The sequence below is a fragment of the Loa loa genome, assembly GCF_000183805.2.
Source record: "Loa loa unplaced genomic scaffold supercont3.755, whole genome shotgun sequence".
Lineage (NCBI taxonomy): Eukaryota > Metazoa > Nematoda > Chromadorea > Rhabditida > Onchocercidae > Loa > Loa loa.
Genome location: NW_018108935.1, coordinates 1 through 2718, shown reverse-complemented (window position 1 = coordinate 2718; position 2718 = coordinate 1). Strand labels below are relative to the sequence as shown.

Sequence of the window (2718 nt, the reverse complement as noted above, 5' to 3'; positions counted from 1 at the left end):
ATTATTATTATTATTATTATTATTATTATTATTATTATTATTATTATTATTATTATTATTATTATTATTATTATTATTATTATTATTATTATTATTATTATTATTATTATTATTATTATTATTATTATTATTATTATTATTATCATTATTATTATTATTACTATTAATTATTATTATTGCTATTATTACTATTATTTTTATTAATTATTATTACTAATTATTATTAGCGATAACAATAGATATAATAGAAGCATTAGACGTTACAAATTTAAAGCGACAGTTTGCATTCATTATTCAAATTATTTTTCCTCATTGCTATCATATTTTCATTTCAGATGTATATGTTGCATGCATGTGTAAATTTATATTTTTAAGATTGGAAATTACTTTGAAAGTATTACAAGTATTATTATTATTATACAAAAGTTATTATACAAGTATTAGTATTATTATTATTCAATATTATTTTGAAGAAGTATACAGCACAGATTGTAATTTATCATTTTAAACCGATAAAATATGCCTAACGTATAACGTCTTTCCGTTTCAGGAAAATATTATGACCCGAAAATGGAAAAAATAAAGAAAAATTCAAAATAAAATAACTCAACATTGAATATTTTTAATAATTACTCCTCCATATATGAAAAACTTCAATACAAAGAAGTAATTAAAATTGAAAAAATGTTAAAATGAAGGAATAAATGAATTAAAATTGCGCAATTTTGAAGTCTATAATTTCCTTTTCCATTAATCAATCAATTTTGTTATTAATTTTTTTTCTTTTCCCTTCAATAAGGTAAATATTGAAATTTGAAAGCTTCTATTGAAAATAATAGAAAGTGGAAAAAAAAATAAAAGAAAAGAAGGGAATAAAAAGTATTTGAAATATAAAATTTCACGATTATCTCATCAAATATACATTAATCCTTTCTTTTTCATTCATTTTATCTTCCCTTTTTCCTTATTTCATTTTTATTTCATTTAATTTTAGTTTTATTCAACATTTATATTTCTAAAATTAAAAAAAAAAACTTTAAATTTTTCCACTGATAACTTTTCGATAAAAGAAGAAATCTTTTATCAGTGTGATTAAAGTTAAACAATTACCAATACAATATATTTCATGGAAATATGAAGTTAGAGAGATTCAAATACTTCAAACTAAATCAATCTTCGTGAAATAACGATTGCACTCTTAATGAAATAGGAAGCAGAAGACGGATGAATTTCATTTGCTTTCATAAATTATCGTTTCTAATTAAAAGACTTTCCCCTTCCAATTACTAACAGATGGGATGTAAATAATTATATCTAAACTATTACTGCAAAATTCATGCCATCATATTTCCAAAAAGATATTTAGGTTTAGTAAAATATTTATTTTTCATATTTACAAAAGAAAAAAAAAGCGCTTTAAATTATTTGAAAATTACTTAACAAATAATTAATAATTAGAAGCCATCATATAAGCCTATTTCTAAATGCTTTAAAAATTTAAATTATCCGTTAAGTGATGGATAAGAGAAGAAAAAAGAAAAAAAAAACAAAATAACCAATAGATTTAATCTTTAAAAAGACATAACCAATACTCATTCAATGGTATCACTTTCTTTTGTGATATAATTTTAAATGCTTATTCAAGAGATATTTTTAGCTTTTTCATTCTGAGAAACACAAATAAAATTAGTGGGTTAATTTTAATTAAATTTATATTAATTAAGGTTTATTATCGAATTCGTTAATTGCTTCTCTATTTTTATTAATTAAGTCTACATTTTATTAATTTGAATTGTTAATACATCGGATGAACATATTTTTGATTTCGATGCAAAATGATAAAAGTAATATTTATTTAGAATATATAGGAATTAAAACTTTATTACTTACATGCATCAAGAATTTGCTCTTTAACAATTCCGGATTCATTTTTGACAAGCAATCGAATAGTTTTACAATTGACATCATGTTTCCGGGATAGCATCTCAGCAACCGTAATGGATAGCAATGATGGATAGAGGATATTCCATTGGGTTCGATCGGATGAAAGCCGAAATAGCTCGGCCCAGAATCTATCAATAATCATTTTGGTTCGAAGTATGCCAAAATAATAATAAAAATTTGAATTTATAGAAAAACCTGGAATATTCCAGAAAGCAATTTTAGATAATTAAGATGAAAATAGTTTCGAATCGAAAAGAAAATTTTCTATATTAAGTACTCAATATTTCCTTCTCCAGAAAAAAATAAAAAAGAAATTTGATTTTCAATCATCAAATCAGAATGAATCTGAAAAAAAAAAGAGAATTGGAATGAAAGTGTACTTAATAATTGTTCGAATGATTTACTCATTAATTAAATTAGAAATTTACTAATTACAAATTACTTCAACTGTTCCATTTTTTTCGTCCTCACTTTCCTTCTTTTCTCTTTCCCCCCTCCTCCCTCTCTCTCCCTCTCTCTCTCCCTCCCTTATTTTCTCTCAGCCACCATAACGATAAGTTTTTTTCCATTCAAAAATTTAAATTTAAAATGAAAAAATGAAACAATTTGAATTTATTGCACAAAAAAACACACAAAAAAGAAAAACAAATAAATAAATGAATTGGAAAAGATTTTTTCTTGCTTGAAAAATTATAAGCAAAGTCAGTGCACACACATATACACACGCACACATACATCTACACACACACACACACACACACACACACACACACA

The 2718-nt window shown here is 23.0% G+C and overlaps 1 protein-coding gene across 1 annotated transcript; it reads right to left on the bottom strand.

Moving 5' to 3' along the window:
* Window positions 1-1719: 1719 nt before the first annotated feature.
* LOAG_14372 (hypothetical protein) lies at window positions 1720-2086 on the bottom strand (the record flags this gene model as incomplete). The annotated part of the gene is made up of 2 exons (XM_020448802.1): window positions 1720-1772; window positions 1891-2086. The coding sequence occupies 2 exons, from the start codon at window positions 2084-2086 to the stop codon at window positions 1720-1722; spliced, it is 249 nt and encodes an 82-aa protein (XP_020301080.1).
* Window positions 2087-2718: the final 632 nt, after the last annotated feature.